Consider the following 18,847-nt stretch of genomic DNA (forward strand, 5'->3'; position numbering starts at 1 on the left):
TCACTCACCAGTGCACCTTCCAATCGGAAGATGGCAGATGCCCCGATTTGATCCGAGGGCACCATCTTCCTCCTCCATCGTCGACGGCGGAATGTGTCAGAGGAGCGTTCCTTCCGGTGAAACTTCCAGCCAATCAGGGAAGAATATTCCCAGCCTTCTCCTGTCTCACGCCTCTGTGGAGGACGAGTCGTTAAGAATGACATTTCGGATGATCATTTTTAAGGTGCTCTTCTCATCTTGCTGAAATTACATTTTTTAAACCATAATACCGCATTTTCCAGACCATAGGGCGCACCGGATTATAAGGTGCAGTGCCGATGAATGGTCTATTGTCGATCTTTTTGCATATATAAGGAGCGCCGGATTATAAGGCGCATTAAAGGAGTCATATTATAATTTTTTTCTTGAATGTAAAACACTTCCTTGTGGTCTACATAACATGTAATGGTGGTTCTTTGGTCAAAATGTTGCATGGATGATGTTTTACAGAACATCTTCAAGCCACTTTCTGACAGTCACTTAGGATGCGCCGTTTTTTTTGGTGGGTCTTATTTACGTGGCTCACCTTCGGCAGCTTCTTTTCTCCGTCATCTTTGTTGTAACGGTGTAGCGTGCAAGGACGGGAGAGGAAGAAGTGTCAAAAGCTTGAGCTAACTGTTTTAATGACATTCAGACTTTACTTCAATCAATAACGGAGCAGTATCTTCTCGTCTGGAAACAACGTGTACCGTGAAAAACCGTCCGACTGGAACTCTAATAACTAATGTTCCGGTATATTTTAGCGCTTTCATGGCGAGTGCACTGACGGATATAAGTAAGAACTTTACACGGATTTATATTAGAAATGGCAATGAATGTCCCAAAACAAGAATATAGAGAAAAATAAGAAGCTTATCGACTCTTGTGTCAGCACGGACTACAAAGGCGGAGGCGCGCAATTTTTCAGTATTTATGAAGACCCCAATTACCGATCAGCAGGTACCAGAAGGTAAGAAAAGTTGATTTTGAAAAATATTGCAAAACAGAACGGCAGATAATATGTCTTACCTTATACACACACCATAATAATACTAACATGTTTAACGGGCCGACAATCCACCAAATGGAGCAGTGTCCTAGCTTACCAAAGCTGTACTAAAACATTTTGATAGATATTTGAGCGCCATGTGTAATGTTCTATATTTTCATTGGAACATATAAAATGTTGGGTTTTACTTGAATGATATTGCCATCATACCTCTTATGTTTGACTGCCATCTACTGGTCACACTTACCATTACACCATGTACCAAATAAAATTGCTTCGAGGTTGGTGAATAAAAACCAGAATTATTCCGTACATTAGGCGCGCTGTCGAGTTTTGAGGGGAAAAAAAGTATTTTAAGTGCTCCTTATAGTCCGGAAAATACGGTATATAACATGAACTCCGTATTCTTCTTCCTCCAAACACCATGAGTTGAGTTTATACCAAAATGGATACATGGATGATACAGCAGAGGATTGGGAGAATGTCATGTGGTCAGATGAAAGCAAAATAGAAAATTTTTGGTATAAACTCAACTCGTCGTGTTTGGAGGAAGCAGAATACTGAGTTGCATCCCAAGAACACCATACCTACTGTGAAGCATGGGGGTGGAAACATCATGCTTTGGGGCTGTTTTTCTGCTAAGGGGACAGGACGATTGATCCGTGTTAAGGAAAGAATGAATGGGGCCATGTATCCTGAGATTTGGAGCCAAAACTTCCTTCCATCAGTGAGAGGTTTGAATGGTTGACCAAATAATTATTTTCCACCATCATTTACAAATAAATTCTTTAAAATTCCTGGAATTTTTTGTTCACATTCTGTCTCTCACAGTTGAAGTGTACCTATGATGAAAATGACAGACCTCTGTCATCATTTGAAGTGGGAGAACTTGCACAATCGCTGGCTGACTAAATACTTTTTTGCCCCACTGTAAATATTCAACGATAGGAGCTAAACTTTGCCAAATTGCTATCCTCAGCTAACAAGACACAAGTTGTGAATGGGTTTAGTTAAGTCACTACTTGGTAAAAACAGGAAGAGGGCAGGATAAAATACAAGACTTTGGAAAGTTAGCGTCCTCTACGCATCTGATGCAAACAGTACATACACATACGTGTGTATATATATATATATATATATATATATATATATATATATATATATATATATATATATACATACACTATACATATAACAGTGTTTCTTAATCATAGGGCCTATTGTGCCAATCCAAGGACGCCAAAGAATATATGTTCCTCAGCTGTGGTCCCGACGGGCCCAGCCGTGCTCAGTTGTAATACACTTTTGCACCACTTGTGGCAGTAATGACAATCTCAAACAAACAGAAGAAGCCTGCAGCAAAAGAGCTAAGAGGTGTCTTAAGCGCAAAAAATATGACTTAAGTAGTGAAGCTGTATTTTAATTTGCACTTTAATTTTATTGACAGTTTATGTCAGAAACATATTTACTATTAATTTAGTTGATTTTTTTTTCATCAGTTATGAGTCCCTTCTTAATATCTTTGCTTAATATATATTTTTAATCAGCCTGACCTAAGCCTTGATAATAATATTTGTGATTAACACATGCTTTCATACCATTTGACAAGATTGTAAAATAGCATCAATCATTTAATCAATATATAGCTCTTAATCGAAAATGTCTCAAAGGGCTGCACAAGCCACAACGCCATCCTCGGCTCAGGGCAGGAAAAATCTCAACAACGAGAAACCTTCTTCCTGCTCCTTTTCGAACATTCGCCATGTTTTTTCTTTTTTTTGGTTTGTTTATTTTGTTTTAATTGTATTCTTGATTGATGTCATGGCAATATGAGTCAGTTGATAAGAGGCCAACTCCTGTTATGTGTCAAAAGAAGGCCCTAAAGCAGGGGTGCCCATTACGTCGATCGCGAGCTACCAGTCGACCGCGGGGGGTGTGTCAGTCGATCTCCAGCCAGGCTTTTAAAAAAAATAGACCTAAAAATGAGTGATCATCAATCTTCACCAAGACGTCACTTAAATGACATTCACGGTACCGGAGGGTCTTGTGAGATGACGCTGGCTGCTGCAAGATCATTATTATGAAAATATGACCGAGAGGAAGGCGAGAAACACTTTTTATTTCAACAGACTCTCGCGCCGTACCTTCCGTCAAAACTCTAAAGGCCGACTGCACATTTCCTATCTTCACAATAAAAGCCCTGCTTCATGCTGCCTGCGCTAACTAAATACAGAGTCTCGGAAAACTGGCATGCACAAGCGATCCCTCAGAAAGCTGGCGTGCACATCACTTGTGCACGCCAGCTTTCTGAGACTCTTATTTTGTTAGCGCAGGCAGCATGAAGCAGGGCTTTTATTGTGAAGATAGGAAATGTGCAGTCGGCCTTTAGAGTTTTGACGGAAGGGACGGCGCGAAAGTCTGTTGAAATAAAAAGTGTTTCTCGCCTTCCTCTCTGTCATTTTTTCATAATAATGAACTGGCAGCAGCCAGCGTCATCTCACAAGACCCTCGGGTGACGTGAATGTCAATCAAGCAAGCTACGGAATTTGCCGCCAATGTTTTTCTTGTAAAGTGTATGGAAGCTGGATGAATTAGATGCCAAAAACCAACCACTTTCATGTGGTATTGTACAGAAAGGACAACTTTTTTTCTCCTCCATTTGAAAATGTGGGCGTTATCATCATTACTGTCTGATTCCAATCAATGCAAGTCATCAGAATCAGGTAATACACCAACTTATATTCTTGTCTTCGTGAAAGAAAGACATCTATATGTGTTACACATGCTTGTATTATCATTAAACACATTTACCTTGTTTACAAAAATGTCTTTCATAAATAAATAAATATAAATGATATAAATAAATGAGGTAGATCCCCTCGAGTTGGTCAATTGAAAAGTAGCTCACCTGCAGAAAAAGTGTGGGCACCCCTGCCCTAAACAATAAAACAAAATTGGTGGTAAAAACCTCCACACTTTCTGGACAACTAGGAACAATAAATAACAGTTTTTTCCAGTAGCATTTTGGCTCTTGTTTGTTTTGTGCTTGCTTAACAATCATCTGTCACATCCACAACTCCTTACCTCAATGACTGTTCTATCAGATATTTTCCTTCTGGGTCTTATGAGCCTCTTCCTGCGATGAACATGGTACATCTTTTCTGCCGCCACCCAGGATTTGGGCTTGTCGTCAGGCGGAATGGTCACGCCATACTCCCAGCCTAGGGTTAGAAAAGACATTAATGGAGGATTTTCAAGAGTTGTTTTCCAATGATACCTTTCTCATCGACAGCTCTGTTGCTGTCAAAAGTCCACTCGTCCTCCCAAGTCCATCCAAGGGGACACTCGAACTCTGATGGGCTCTGGGCCTTTTCTCCATTCTACAAAACATGCAGTTTGTTTTGATTGATTGATACTTTTATCAGTAGATTGCACAGTACAGTACATATTCTGTACAATTGACCACTAAATGGTAACACCCCAATAAGTTTTTCAACTTGTTTAAGTCGGGGTCCACGTTAATCAATTCATGTGTCAAATAAGACACACCCACATACACTAGAGCAGGGGTCACCAACCTTTTTGAAACCAAGAGCTACTTCTAATTATATTTTATTGTTTCCTGTATTAATAATGTTATATCTATCGGATAAGGATTATTTGGGGAAGTCAATTGGTGCACGAAACCCTTATTTTAGTTTGTGTGCCTCAAAATTAAATCTGACATTGGTATCTGAAATGCAACAGATCAACATGCTTAATGGTTATACAAACCTCGTTTCCATATGAGTTGGGAAATTGTGTTAGATGTAAATATAAACAGAATACAATGATTTGCAAATCATTTTCAACCCATATTCAGTTGAATATGCTACAAAGACAACATATTTGATGTTCAAACTCAAACTTTATTTTTTTTTTGCAAATAATTATTAACTTAGAATTGAATGGCTGCAACACGTGCCAAAGTAGTTGGGAAAGGGCATGTTCACCACTGTGTTACATCACCTTTTCTTTTAACAACACTTAATAAACCTTTGGGAACTGAGGAAACTAATTGTTGAAGCTTTGAAAGTGGAATTCTTTCCCATTCTTGTTTTATGTAGAGCTTCAGTCGTTCAACAGTCCAGGGTCTACCCTTTCATATTTTACGCTTCATAATGCGCCACACATTTTCCATGGGAGCCAGGTCTGGACTGCAGGCGGGCCAGGAAAGTAACCGCACTCTTTTTTTATGAAGCCACGCTATTGTAACACTTGTCTTACTGAAATAAGCAGGGGCGTCCATGATAACGTTACTTGGATGACAACATATGTTGCTCCAAAACCTGTATGTACCTTTCAGCATTAATGGTGCCTTCACAGATGTGTAAGTTACCCATGCCTTGGCCACTAATACACCCCCATACCATCACAGATTCTGGCTTTTGAACTTGGCGCCTATAACAATCCGGATGGTTGTTTTCCTCTTTGTTCCGGAAGACACCACAGTTTCCAAATATAATTTGAAATGTGGACTCGTCAGACCACAGAACACTTTTCCACTTTGCATCAGTCCATCTTAGATGAGCTCGGGCCCAGCGAAGCCGGCGGCTTTTCTGGGTGTTGTTGTAAGTGGGTTTGGCTTTGCATAGTAGAGTTTCAACTTGCACTTACAGATGTAGCGACCAACTGTAGTTACTGACAGTGGTTTTATGAAGTGTTCCTGAGCCCATGTGGTGATATCCTTTACACACTGATGTCGGTTTTTGACGCAGTACCGCCTGAGGGATCAAAGGTCCGAAATATTATCGCTTATGTGCAGTGATTTCTCCAGATTCTCTGACCCTTTTTATGATTTTACGGACCGTAGATGGTAAAATCCCTAAATTCCTTGCAATAGCTCGTTGAGAAATGTTGTTCTAAAACTGTTCGACAATTTGCTTACAAATTGGTGACCCTCACCCCATCCTTGTTTGTGAATTACTTAGCATTTCATGGAAGCTGTTTTTATACCCAATCATGGCACACACCTGTTCCCAATCAGCCTGCACACCTGTGGGATGTTCCAAATAAGTGTTTGATGAGCATTCCTCAACTTTATCAGTATTTATTGCCACCTTTCCCAACTTCTTTGTCACGTGATGCTGGCATCAAATTCAAAAGTTAATGATTATTGGCAAACAAAACAAATGTTTATCAGTTTGAACATCAAATATGTTGTCTTTGTAGCATATTCAACTGAATATGGGTTAAAAAGGATTTGCAAATCATTGTATTCTGTTTATATTTACATCTAACACCATTTCCCAACTCATATGGAAAAGGGGTTTGTAAAACAAAACCCAAAAATCTCAGGCGTGTGAATAATCTCTGTAGGTTTGGCACCGTGACCGACGACATAATAGCACGGAGGTAAGTGATAACAAGGGAATCGCACGCTCTTTGTGTGGTAATCTTCACCTGCGTTATTCACATAGTGTTGACACAGGTTGTGTGTGTGTGTTCTGTACCACATCTGTGTAGGGCTCTCCAGCAGGTTTCCACTCTCCACCGGGGAAACGTGTTTCGTTCTGAAACACCTCGTCTGTGAACTCTGTGTGGCCGGCATCAGCTTCTGTCAATAAGCTGCAAAAAAACAAAAAAAAAACCCATCAAGCGGCGCACATGTTGACTCAGACAAGTGCCATGATAAACTATTTATATGAGCACTGTTGGGGGAATATAAGCACTTGAGAGGTCGGAAGAGGAGGCCAGGGAGACCTCCTTGTACCAAAACATTTCATTTCCTGTGTTTGTGTTGGACATTCTTTACTGTGGCGTGAATATATCATCACTGCCACTTATTACAGGAAAAGGGGTCGAAATGCAGATTTTGGAGGTATTTTCCTTTCCAATTGGCCATTAGTCACGTCGCACAACACAGCCTGACGCAGCCAAGTGGTCAACAATGAGGCCTGTGCACTGCAAAAAGTCAGTGTTCAAAAACAAGAAAAAAAAATACAAAAATGAGGGGTATTTTTAATTGAACTAAGCAAAATTATCTGCCAATAGAACAAGAAAATTTGGCTTGTCAAGACTTTCAGAAAACAAGTAAATTAAAGCTGCAAGCAGCGTTGGTCGGGCTCGCCTTTGGCTGCTGCCGCCGAGACTCAAGCCCTGGTCTTAGTCAGACCTACATAGAAGTTTTTTATTCATGTCTCTACGACATTCGTAACAGAAGTTACAAGCAGTTTTGTCTGTGTTTTTTCTTAGGGGGCGCTAGAGCGAACTTTTGATTTTTGGGGTTTGGTTTTTTATTAGATGGCAATTTTCGCCAGTCCTAATGTGTATGTAAAATTTGGTGAGTTTTGAAACATGTTAAGGGGGTGAAATTACAGATCGTTTTTTCTGGATGTTGTTGATAAATGGCTTTCGCTTTGCATAGTAGTGCTTTAACTTGCACCTTGAAGTATTTTAAGGGGGTCAAATTACAGCTCAGAGGCAAAAATGACATTTTTTTAGGAAAATTTGCGCAGGTTTTTTTGATGGTGCGTAAAATCCAAACCGGAGCAGTAATCAAAACTCTTTCGATAACTTAATTAGAAGGGTTCAAACTCTTTTCTGTGCGAGTTTGAAGCTGAAACGACAAACACGCTCAGAGGATATAACGTTTGAAAAAGGTGATGGGTGTCTACAAAACTTTTATTTTGAAGGGGTAATTTTTAACTTCCTGTTGATTTTTGCTGAAGGATGTTGATCATTAAAATGTAGGTCTAAGTTATAGGCGCAAAGTTCAAAAGCCAGCACCTGTGATGGTATGGGGGTGTATTAGTGCCCAAGACATGGGTAACTTACACATCTGTGAAGGCACCATTAATGCTGAAAGGTACCTACAGGTTTTGGATCAACATATGTTGCCATCCAAGTAATGTTATCATGGACGCCCCTGCTTATTTCAGCAAGACAATGCCAAGCTACGTGTTACAACAGGCGTGGCTTCATAGTAAAAGAGTGCGGGTACTAGACTGGCCTGCCTGTAGTCCAGATATGTCTCCAATTGAAAATGTGTGGCGCATTATGAAGCCTAAAATACGACAAGGGAGACTCCGGGCTTTTGAACAACTTAAGTCGTACATCAAGCAAGAATGGGAAAGAATTCCACCTGAAAAGCTTTAAAAATTGGTCTCCTCAGTTCCCAAACGTTAACTGAGTGTTGTTAAAAGGAAAGGCCATGTAACACAGTGGTAAAAGTGCCCCTGCATTGCTGCCATTAAATTCTAAGTTAATGATTATTTGCAAAAAAACAACAAGTTTCTCAGTCTGTGCAGTCTAATAATTTGAAGTTGAAAACGATTTGCAAATAAATGTGTTCTGTTTTTATTTACGAATTACACAACGTGCCAACTTTTGGGTTGTGTTGATCGACCCATAAATTGAGAACTTTGCCTTCCGGTTCAGCTCTTTTTCACCACGACGGATCGATACAGGCTCCGGACTAGTCTTGTTCCTCTCTCGGGAACAAGACTTCTCAGTATGCACTGTATATCTTATATATGTGTTATTATTGTAATTTATTTTGGACATTGTCAACCAAAACCTAGCATTATTATCTCTGTAAAAGCATATTTTTTTGGTAAAGCTCTTGAATGTAATTTTGTAACATAGTGGCCTTTTGGCACTTGTGTGACCATATTTAAAGCTTAAGTGTTTCCAAACTTCTGTCACGACTTGGAGTTGGACGAGGATTGTTTTTCCAATGCAAAGGAAAGTTGGCGCGAGCAAGGCGTAAATGAAGGTACATATTTTTTATTTACACTATAACTAAAAACAGGAACAAACAAAAGGCGCGCACAATGGCGGTACAACAACTGACTAAGGAAACAAAAGACCAGCACAAAGGCAATTAACTATGAACTATAAACAAAAACCTACATGACATGGAACTGTGAACGAGACATGGATCATTGCAAGGTGCGTAGCAGGTGGTAGACGTGAGAAGGAGGTGATGTTGCCAGACTGAACAACAGAAACAGACAGGCTTAAATAGTACTCTGGTGATTAGTGAAAACAGGTGTGAGACATGAGGACAGGAGCGTGACATGAGGACAAGGTGAAAACTAATGAGTTGGAATGGTAATAAGACAAACAAGGAAGTGCAAAAACTATAGACAATGGAGTCTTAAGCAAAACGGAACATAACTAAACAAAAACATGAGCAGACATGACAGCTTCTTAAATTCCTCTGTGGTTACAAGTGTGTTAAGAACAATGTTGACTTGCTACTGTCATTCAAAACAATGTCACTCCCTCGCTGAATTGTCTGTGCTTCAAAAAAAAAGCAGAAGTATTTCAATAAGTGCTGGTCCAACGTACCAGCGCTCGGGATCCACGAACCAGTCGCCGTCCCACTCCCATCCGCGCGGTGGTAAGAAGCGCTCCTGTTTGAGTTTCACTTTTCCTGTCACGTTGGAGAACTTGTGGCGCCCGACCAGGCCGGTGGTGCCCCACTTCCCAAACACCTGAGCTTGGTTTTCGTACTGCAGAAAAGACAAAAGGCGAGCGTTTTAGTGTGTGGGGAAAAAAAAAAAAAAAAAGATCACGGTTTGTGTACACTAAAAAAAATTACTCATAAGATTTACTTAAAAAAAATATTGTAAGTATTTGCACGCAAATGATTTAAGTAAAATTTAATGCTGCAATATCAAGTATTACTCACCTGCCATTATCAAGTAAATTCCACTTAGCAGATAACATAACAGTTGTGAAGATATTAAGTAACAGTTACTTAATTACATCCAAGTTTTAAGTTATATTTAAACAAATTAAGTGAAGTCTACTTGTTTTTCATCGGCGGGAACATCATTTTACTCAACATTTTAAAGGGGAACATTATCAGCAGACCTATGTAAGCGTCAATATATACCTTGATGGTGCAGAAAAAAGACCATCTATTTTTTTAACCGATTTCCGAACTCTAAATGGGTGAATTTTGGCGAATTAAACGCCTTTCTGTTAATCACGCTGGAGACGATGACGTCAGAATGTGACGTCGCCGAGGTAACACACCCACCATTTTCATTTTCAACACATTACAAACACCGGGTCTCAGCTCTGTTAGTTTCTGTTTTTTTCTACCTTTTTTTTGGAACCTTGGAGACATCATGCCTCGTGGGTGTGTTGTCGGAGGGTGTAACAACACTAACAGGGAGGGATTCAAGTTGCACCACTGGCCCGAAGATGCCAAAGTGTCTGCCGCCAGACCCCCATTGAATGTACCAGAGTGTCTCCACATTTGACCGGCGATGCTAAGGCAGACATGGCACAGAGATGTATGGATAACCTGCAGATGCATTTGCAACTATAAAGTCAACGAAATCACAAAGGTGAGTTTTGTTGATGTTGACTGCCAGCTAATCGATGCTAACATGCTATTTACCGGCGGTGCTAAAGCAGACATGGCACAGAGATGTATGGATAACCTGTAGATGCATTTGCAACTATATTACGTTTCCTTCCACCCACATTTAATGCGAAAAATAACACTTATCAATCGACGGATTTAAGTTGCTCCAGTGTCAAAAGATGCGAAAGTCCTGATGGTTTGGTCCGCACATTTTACCGGCGATGCTAACGCAGCTATTCGGCCATGCTATGGCTATGAATAGCGTCAATAGCTATTCGCTCAATAGCTTCAGTTTCTTCTTCAATATTTTCATACTCCAACCATCTGTTTCAATACATGCGTAATCTGTTAAATCGCTTAAGTCGCTGAAATCAGAGTTTGAATCCGAGCTAATGTCACTATATCTTGCTGTGGTATTCCTATTGTTTGTTTACATTGGCAGCACTGTGTGACATCACAGGGAAATGGCCAGTTTCTTCGCAGAGAGCGAAAATAAGGCACTTTTAAGCTTTATTTAGGGATATTCCCAGACCGGTAAAATTTTGAAAAAAACTTCAAAACAATACAACAAGCCACTGGGAACTGATTTTTATTGTTTTTAACCCTTTTGAAATTGTGATAATGTTCCCCTTTAAGTACATTTTATATACCATATTTCCTTGAATAGCCGTCGGAGCGTTAATTATTTTATAACCTCTTTTCACTCCTGCGCTTATCCTGCACAAAAAAGTGTCATTGAAAGGACTTTGACAAAAAATTATACTGCGGCCGCGGCACGGTGGTCGGGGACCGCTGCTCTTCAGCATGTCATCGCACAATTTTCTACGCAATGCTGTCTACGTGCCGGAAAGGCGCGTGCGTTTCGCGGTTTCTTATTTGAGATTGCAATGCATACTTGGTCAACAGCCATACCTTTTACACTGACGGTTGTGATATAAACAACTTTAAAATTCTAACTAATATGCGCCACACTCTGTGAACCCACACCACACACATTTAAAAAAAAAAACATGTACGTACAACTATTAAACATTTAAATAGTATGAGAAAACATAAGTAAAACTTACTCTTCCCCCATAATTCATGTATTACGTTCATAAAATGTTTAATTTTACTTAAACTCTAGTTCTTACTGAATGTTAAAAATCTTAGGTATAAATTATGACAGTTACACTGTCATAAGTGCGCATGCGTTTCGCGGTTTCTTATTCGAGATTGCAATGCATACTTGGTCAACAGCCATACCTTTTACACTGACGGTTGTGATATAAACAACTTTAAAATTCTAACTAATATGCGCCACACTCTGTGAACCCACACCACACACATTTAAAAAAAAACATGTACGTACAACTATTAAACATTTAAATAGTATGAGAAAACATAAGTAAAACTTACTCTTCCCCCATAATTCATGTATTCATAAAATGTTTAATTTTACTTAAGAAACTTTAGTTCTTACTGAATGTTAAAAATCTTAGGTATAAATTATGACAGTTACAGTGTCATAAGGGCGCATGCGTTTCGCTGTTTCTAATTCGGGATTGCTATGCATACTTGGTCAACAGCCATACCTTTTACACTGACTGTTGTGATATAACCAACTTTCAAATTCTAACTAATATGCGCCACACTCTGTGAACCCACACCACATACATTTCTAAAAAAAACATGTACGTACAACTATTAAACATTTAAATAGTATGAGAAAACATAAGTAAAACTTACTCTTCCCCCATAATTCATGTATTCATAAAATGTTTAATTTTACTTAAGAAACTCTAGTTCTTACTGAATGTTAAAAATCTTAGGTATAAATTATGACAGTTACACTGTCATAAGGGCGCATGCGTTTCGCTGTTTCTAATTCGAGATTGCTATGCATACTTGGTCAACAGCCATACCTTTTACAGACGGTTGTGATATAAACAACTTTAAAATTCTTACTGATATGCGCCACACTCTGTGAACCCACACCACACACATTTCTAAAAAAACATGTACGTACAACTATTAAACATTTACATAGTATGAGAAAACATGAGTAAAACTTACTCTTCCCCCATAATTCATGTATTCATAAAATGTTTAATTTTACTTAAACTCTGGTTCTTACTGAATGTTAAAAATCTTAGGTATAAATTATGACAGTTACACTGTCATAAGGGCGCATGTGTTTCGCTGTTTCTTATTCGAGATTGCAATGCATACTTGGTCAACAGCCATACCTTTTACACTGACGGTTGTGATATAAACAACTTTAAAATTCTTACTAATATGCGCCACACTCTGTGAACCCACACCACACACATTTCTCAAAAAACATGTACGTAAAACTATTAAACATTTACATAGTATGAGAAAACATAAGTAAAACTTACTCTTCCCCCATAATTCATGTATTCATAAAATGTTAAATTTTACTCAAGAAACTCTAGTTCTTACTGAATGTTAAAAATCTTAGGTATAAATTATGACAGTAACTCTAATAGAGTTTACAGCTCCAAAAAGTCACTTTTTTCAGTGTACCATTTCAGCGTATACGCTAAAGTTTCCCTCGGAGAAGCTGTTGAACTTCTTCTCGTCGGCAGTGAGGCCCAGCCACATGTTGACCCGCAACTGAACGGGGATTTTGACACCTTTGTTTTTATCCATCGGGTACTGAAAAACATGAACAGGAGAAAATGTAAGAGGTAGAACACTGTTGAGTAGAGTACGCACTGTTGTGGCGACCCGTCTGGTACCTGCATGAAGATGGTCTGTGTCCGTCCGCAGTGTTTGCCACAAGCCTGTTCGCTGAAGTTGGAGTAGAGGATGCAATTGGCTGGGACGCGAGCGAAAGCCACACGTTTCTCTCCTCTCAACATCCAGATGATCACGTCGGGCATGCTGTTCTGGGGCTGATGGAGATACTTTTTAGTTTAGACCAGTGGTCCCCAACCACCGGCTCGATTGGTACCGGGCCGCAGAAGAATTTTATTAAAGGCCTACTGAAATGAGATTTTTTTTATTTAAAACGGGGATGCTCTTTTGATGCAGTCATCAAAAGAGCCACATCTGGCTCGCGAGCCATAGGTTCCCGACCCCTGCACTAATTGAAAGTGTATCTTGTATATTTTTTATGTTTACTTAATACAAACAAAAACAAACAACAACGAATCAAGACAGACCTGAGGTCAAAGGCAGGCTTAAATAGGGAAGTAATAAATGATCACAGGTGCGCGTCGACAACAAGGACACGTGGAACAAATCAGAAACCATGGAGACAAGATAAATTAAAGCTGCAAGCAGCGTTGGTCGGGTCCGCCTTTGGCTGCTGCCCCCGAGACCCACGGCCGGATAAGCGTTAGAAGACGCCTTGGAGCCACTATTTTGAGAATCTAATGCATTGTGAAAGTAATGCAGTTGTTGTATTGAAGTGAAAATATCAAACTTCCTGTTGATTTTTGCTAAAGTATGTTAATCATTAAAATGTAGGTCTAAATGAGACCTACACAGTGTTTTTTGTTTCATGTCTCTCTGACATTCCTTCCGGAAGTTACAAGCAGTTTTGTCTGTGTTTTCTTCCTAGGAGCAGTTTGTCCGTGTTGTATTCCTAGGGGGGCGGTAGAGCGCAATTTTGAGTTTTGAGGTTAGGTTTTTTCATCAGATCGCAATTTTTGCCAGACCTGATGTGTGTGTCAAGTTTGGTGAGTTTAGAAGCATTTTAAGGGGGTCAAATAACAGCTCAAAGAGGCAAAAATGACATTTTTTAGCATACTTTGCACAGGGGTTATTTGAAGGCGCGTAAAATCAAAACCTGAGAACTTATCAAAACTCTGTTCTATACTTTTAATCAGAAGGGTTCAATCTCTCTCCTGTGCGAGTTTGAAGCCAAAACCACAAACACACTCAGAAGATAATGTTTGAAGAAAGGTGACCGGTTTTTGAAAAACTTTTGTTTTGAAGGGGGGATTGCAAACTTCCTGTTGATTTTTGTTGGGGGTTGTCAATCTATGAAACGTAGGTCTAAGCGAGACCTACATAGAGGTTTTTGTTTCGTCTCTCCGACATTCTTACCGGAAGTTACAAGCAATTTTGTCTGTGTTTTCTTCCTAGGAGCAGTTTTTTTAGTGTTTTATTCAAAAATACCGCTAGAGCGCAATTTTGAGTTTTGGGGTTTGGTTTTTTCATTAAATCGCAATATTCGCCAGCCCTTGTGTGCGCCAAGTTTGGTGACTTTTGAAGCATTTTAAAGGGGTCAAATTACAGCGCAAAGAGGCAAAAATTGCATTTTTTGCGAAAATTTTATTTTGAAGGGGTTTTTGCCAACTTCTTGTAGATTTTTGCTGAAAGAAGTGAGTGTATGAAAATTGGGTCTAAGTCAGACCCACATAGGAGTTTTTGTTTCATGTCGCTATGACATTCCTAACAGAAGTTACATGCAGTTTTGTCTGTAATTTTTTCCTAGGGGGCGCTAGAGCGCAATTTTCATTTTGGGGGATTGGTTGCTTAATATGTTGGGAAGGTTTGCTATACCGACGTGTGTGTCAAATTTGGTGAGTTTTGAAGCATGTTAAGGGGGTCAAATTACAGCGCGTAGGTGCGGAATAATAATAAAACACAGCAGTTTCAATAGGGTCCTTGGCCCAGGGCAAAGGACTCCTGTGGAGTCCTTTGCCCTGGGCCAAGGACCCTAATAAAGAAGTGCAAAAACTAAGAACAGGGAGAGTCCAAAACGATCGAAAAAAACACGAGGACTCAAAAACCAAAAGCATGTTAGATCCGGGCGGCGGATCCTAACACTCCCCCGGCATTGCACTGCCACTATTTGAGAAGGACTAAGCTATAGCAATACCTCATTGCCTTACAATGACATTACGAAAACACAATCCTAACTGCCAAAAAGAAGACACTCTAAAACAGATGCTTGAGGAACGCCTCACATATGTAATGAACAAGTTTGGACTCCAGTGATCAAGCTTAAAGGGGAACATTATCATCAAACCTATGTAAGCGTCAATATATACCTTGATGGTGCAGGGGAAAAAACAGATATTTTTTTTACCGATTTCCGAACTCTAAATGGGTGAATTTTGGCGAATTAAAAGCCTTTCTGTTTATCCCTCTCTGAGCGACGACGTCACATCAATCCTCGACGCCATTTTTCCCTACCACATCACACGCATCGAGTCAAATCAGCTCTGTTATTTTCCGTTTTTTCGGCTGTTTTTCGGTACCTTGGAGACATCATGCCTCGTCGGTGTGTTGTCGGTGGATGTAACGACACGATCAGGGACGGATTAAAGTTGATTTACGTAGAATGTGCATCCATTAGCACAACATGCTAATCGATGCTAACATGCTATTTTTTTTTTTGCAGTTTATTTTCAGTCTAACAAAAACATATTCAAACATGGATCACGATTCAAAAATGAATAACATGACTGAAACAGGCAGAAGCAAAAAAGCTTATATGCCCAACATAACATTTTTTACATTCAATTAAGTTACCTTTTCTAATAATTTTGTAATACAAAAAGAAATAGTAATTCAGCATTTACATTTAAGTTGCCCTTTAACAAATTGAAAAATATTTACTTACACACAATGCACTTTTTTGTAAATAGATAAACATACATACCTTTAAATACAACATTTAACCAAACAAACATACATTTCTAGTTCACATAACTTTTTCAAATATATTGTGACATGTTCTTTCTGAAATTAAATACCGAGTCACTCATTTTTATTTCTTTACCAACAGAATTCCACAAATTAACACCGAGAACAGATAAACATCTACGTTTAGGCTAGCTGTGTACATATTGCAGCATTATACCTCATTTGTAGCTATATTTGCATCTAGCCTTTACCTCCATTCACATTTAATGCCAAACAAACACTTAGCAATCGACGGATTTAAGTTGCTCCAAGTGTCAAGAGATGCGAAAGTCCCTTGTTTGTTTTTTTACCGGCGCTGCTACGACAGAGAAGGCACAGAGATGACAAGAATGTCTGGATATCCTGCGACACTCAAAGCAGATGCATTTGCAACGATTAAGTCAACGAAATCACGAAGGTGAGTGTTGTTGATGTTATTGACTTATGTGCTAATCAGACATATTTGGTCACGGTATGACTGCCAGCTAATCGATGCTAACATGCTATTTAGGCTCGCTGTATGTACATTTGTAGCTATATTTACATCCAGCGTTTCCTTCCACCCACATTTAATGCGAAACAAACACTTACCAATCGACGGATTTAAGTTGATCCAGTGTCAATGCAAAAGTCCTGATCGTTGGGTCTGCACAATTTACCGGCGATGCTAATGCAGACATGCATAGCGTCAATAGCTTCAGTTTCTTCTTCAATTTTGTTTTCGCTATCTGCCTCCACACTCCAACCATCTGTTTCAATTAGGGCTGGGCAACGATTAAAAATTTTAATCGAAGTTAATCGCACTATTTCTCTGATTAATCGCGATTAACTGCATTGTATACGCAAAGCCCAATAATGAATTCAAAAGTAGTGTGTAGTGCACCTTTATTGGAATATTCTCCCACATGAACAAAAGCGCCAAAACATTTGTTGTGCAAACACAATTTAAATCAGTCCTTGTTAAACAGTAGCAGTTAAATAGCATATTTGATGAAAATCAACTCCAAAAATGTAAATACAAACATTTAAGCTTATTGCCACTGCCAGGGTATTTAAGTTATCCTGTTTGTTATGGAAAATAAATATAATCTACATACAAATCTCTGAGCCACAATCATAACATCTGAACAGGCAATTTCTGAGCTAACAGCAGAAACATTTTTTTTATCAGGGATCTTATGTTTAAAAAACCTGTATTATAGGTAGTGGGCTGTTTTAGGGAATTATTGACCAAATTATCCGTAGTAGCAATATTAATAATGTGTTTATTCTGCGTAGTGCACTTAAAATAATTATGACCATATCTAGGAATTGATATGATGGGAATTTTCCGATTGTTTGCTTGGTGCTTTGATAAACTGAACGCATCATATACATGGTACTATATTGTGATGTTATGAGCCAGGGAAAAAAGAACTACCCTACCCAGCATGCAACAGGAGTGAGGAGCATGTATAGGTTGTGTCGCCATGACGACATCTTGTATGTTGTGATATGCACGCTCTGAAAGCAAACGTTAAGAAGTCAGCCAACACTCCTGGTCTGCATTATTCATAAATAGACAGACAACACATATACTCCGCTGCTTCACAGGCCGCTGGATGTAGCCGGCAAAGTATTCCCATGCTAGCTAGCCGGTCTAGCAAGCACGCCTCATTCAGTCCAAAACGGCCCGATCTATCCACATTCAGAATTGTCTGGCGGTCGTAAGTGATCCCGGAGTGACCACGCTGTAAGCCAGCCATGAAATTTGCAGAATTGTCCGGTATTTTTGCCAAATGTTGCATCTTTACCAAGAACTTCTCCACGCCGGGCGACGCCATCTTGTTAAGAAAAGGCGTTAACAAAATAAAAGCATGTAAACAACATACACAAATGTGCGATAAAATAATTGTCGGCGTTAATAGATTGATGAGTTAACTCATAATTAACGCATTAATTTACCCACCCCTAGTTTCAATACATGCGTAATCTGTTGAATCGCTTAAGCCGCTGAAATCCGAGTCTGAATCCGAGCTAATGTCGCTATATCTTGCTGTGGTATTCGCCATTGTTTGTATTGGAATCGCTATGTGACGTCACAGAGAAATGGACAGTGCAAATAGCAAAAATCAAGCACTTTAAATCTTTTATTACGGATATTCCGGGATGAGTAAAATTTTGAAAAAAACTTAAAAAAATAAAATAAGCCACTGGGAACTAAATTTGTATTGGTTTTAACCCTTCTGAAATTGTGATAATGTTCCCCTTTAAAAAGTCAAAGCCAGGATCAGCCAGTGTTTAGAATGATCCAAGCTCGCCTACACAACAGGCGCATTTTGCTGGGAATTTTGTTTTCCTGAACTGAACTTGAGGGCCGGTATAGTGTCATTCCCGGGCCAAATTTGGCCCCTGGGCCGCCCAAAACTCAGTGTTATGTCTGGGATTGCAGGAGTGCTGCGGTTCACTGACATGTAATGTGACATTCTGGATGATCATTTATTCTACTGACCTCAACCGCCAGCTTCTTGATTCTGTCCAACCAGTCTTCAATGTCACTGACAGTCGCTTTCACGTCGGTTGCTTCCTCTCTCATGCCATTGGCCGCCTGTCGGAGGATATCTAGTGCAGCATCACGCGTGCTCTTCATTTGAAGATCCAGTGTGGTCACATGAGCCTTGCCCTCCACGTCTGGAAGCTGCAAACTGTCCAGCACGTGAATTAATATACAAACCCCGTTTCCATATGAGTTGGGAAATTCAGTTAGATGTAAATATAAACAGAATACAATGATTTGCAAATCTTTTTCAACCCATATTCAGTTGAATGGA

At 39.5% G+C, this 18,847-nt stretch overlaps 1 protein-coding gene across 5 annotated transcripts in view; it reads right to left on the reverse strand.

The window, feature by feature from the left end:
- The window catches only part of LOC133558905 (myoferlin-like), a 124,977-nt gene that overhangs the window by 43,341 nt on the left and 62,789 nt on the right, over nt 1-18,847 (reverse strand). For all 5 annotated transcript variants that reach the window (XM_061910053.1, XM_061910051.1, XM_061910055.1 and 2 more), the window contains 8 exons: nt 18,529-18,721; nt 13,136-13,291; nt 12,921-13,052; nt 9,362-9,525; nt 6,520-6,634; nt 4,305-4,407; nt 4,112-4,248; nt 9-173 (listed from right to left, as the gene is read on the reverse strand). In XM_061910053.1, the coding sequence (XP_061766037.1) occupies nt 9-173; nt 4,112-4,248; nt 4,305-4,407; nt 6,520-6,634; nt 9,362-9,525; nt 12,921-13,052; nt 13,136-13,291; nt 18,529-18,721 (1,165 nt within the window). The remainder of the gene's footprint in view (nt 1-8; nt 174-4,111; nt 4,249-4,304; nt 4,408-6,519; nt 6,635-9,361; nt 9,526-12,920; nt 13,053-13,135; nt 13,292-18,528; nt 18,722-18,847) is intronic.

This window comes from Nerophis ophidion, linkage group LG09 (assembly GCF_033978795.1).
Source record: "Nerophis ophidion isolate RoL-2023_Sa linkage group LG09, RoL_Noph_v1.0, whole genome shotgun sequence".
In the NCBI taxonomy this organism is placed as follows: domain Eukaryota; kingdom Metazoa; phylum Chordata; class Actinopteri; order Syngnathiformes; family Syngnathidae; genus Nerophis; species Nerophis ophidion.